The sequence below is a fragment of the Aplysia californica genome, unplaced genomic scaffold (assembly GCF_000002075.1).
Source record: "Aplysia californica isolate F4 #8 unplaced genomic scaffold, AplCal3.0 scaffold00496, whole genome shotgun sequence".
NCBI classification, from domain to species: domain Eukaryota; kingdom Metazoa; phylum Mollusca; class Gastropoda; order Aplysiida; family Aplysiidae; genus Aplysia; species Aplysia californica.
Window position 1 is genome coordinate 72652 of NW_004797766.1, and position 1436 is coordinate 74087.

The following is a 1436-nucleotide window of genomic DNA, read 5'->3' on the forward strand; positions in this document are numbered from 1 at the left end:
TTATTATTATTATCATTATTATTCTCTCTCTCCCTCTCCATCTGCTTTCGCTCTCGTTTTCTCCCTCTTTCTCTCCCTTTCGTTTTGTCTCTCTCTTTCTCTCTCTCTTTCTCTCTCTTATTTTCTCTCTCTTACTCTCTCTCTCTCTCTCTCTCTCTAGGTCTGTCTCTATATTACTCTCATTAATATACGTATATTTCTTTCTTTGTACCTCCCTCTATAATATACACCCCCTCCTTTTCCCCATGGCACATTCCTTTCTCTCTCTTTCCTTTGTGGGACCGCTTTGGCAATGCTATATACTTTGATAAACCTCAAATCAAAACACATAAACGAGCTGTGCATCTGCAAACTGTCTGTATGTATAATGATCTTTCCCAACCCTCCAGAAAAAGCACTTCCTTCGGAAGGCACAAATGAAATTATCCAACTTTTTATATTGTGAGCAATGTATCATTGTATGGAAAAATCTCAGTTGTATGAACGAAGTTGTATTTTCTGTGCTCGTTTTCTTTTCTTTTCTTTTTTTTTTCTTATTTCCTTTTTTCTCTCTATCTCCAGCTCCGGAACGTATAAAGAGAGCTCCAGAGATATTGCAGTCAGATCCAGAAGAGCAACTGCCATTTCTGTCATTCTTCAAACGAGCTTCTCAAAAGAAAATTCATCGCTCACTGAAAATGAAGGGCGAAATTTCAAATAAAAAAGATTCACGTATACCACCGTCTGACTATGAGAATCGATACCGACGACAGGCAAATACATACTATGTGGATGTGGTTGCAGTTGTCGACTACGGAAATTACAAATTGTTTTTGAATAACGCCGATAACAGAGAGGAGGCTTTGAAGGACATTCGGGAATTTTACGCCTTTACAATGACGGATGTAAGTTTTTGCTGTTGTTGTTGTTGTTGTTGGTGGTGGTGGTATTTTTGGTGTTGATGTTGGTGGTGGTATTTTCTATCGGGTTTTATTGTAGTTTTATTGTCGTCGTTGCTGCGGTTGTTGTTGTTCGATGTGATGGTACTGAAGCTCCGATAGTTTGGGTTGAAACCCTCTGTGTATTTTGCGTCAGGTTTTCTTCTTGTTGTTGTTGTCGTTGATGTTGTTGTTTCTGTTGTTGTTGTTTTTTCTTTTACTATTGATGTTGTTGTTGTTGGTGATATTGTCATTGTTGCTGTTGTTTTCGGGGATGGGTTTGGGTAGATGTAGTGAATTCTGGGTTGTTTTTTTTATTAGTTTCTTCATTCATTCATTCATTCATTCTTTCATTCATTCATTCATTCATTCATTCATTCATTCATTCATTCATTCATTCATTTATTCATTTACTTGTGCATGCATGCATGCATGCATGCATGTATGTATGTATGTATGTATGTATGGATGGATGGATGGATGGATGGATGGATGGATGGATGGATGGATGGATGGATG

The 1436-nt window shown here is 37.7% G+C and overlaps 1 protein-coding gene across 1 annotated transcript in view; it reads left to right on the plus strand.

Moving 5' to 3' along the window:
* Positions 1–1436, plus strand: part of LOC101848909 (A disintegrin and metalloproteinase with thrombospondin motifs 5) — a gene marked incomplete in the record, with an annotated part of 64859 nt that overhangs the window by 21252 nt on the left and 42171 nt on the right. The window contains 1 exon segment of the mRNA XM_013086722.1: positions 562–884. Coding sequence (XP_012942176.1) covers positions 562–884 — 323 coding nt within the window.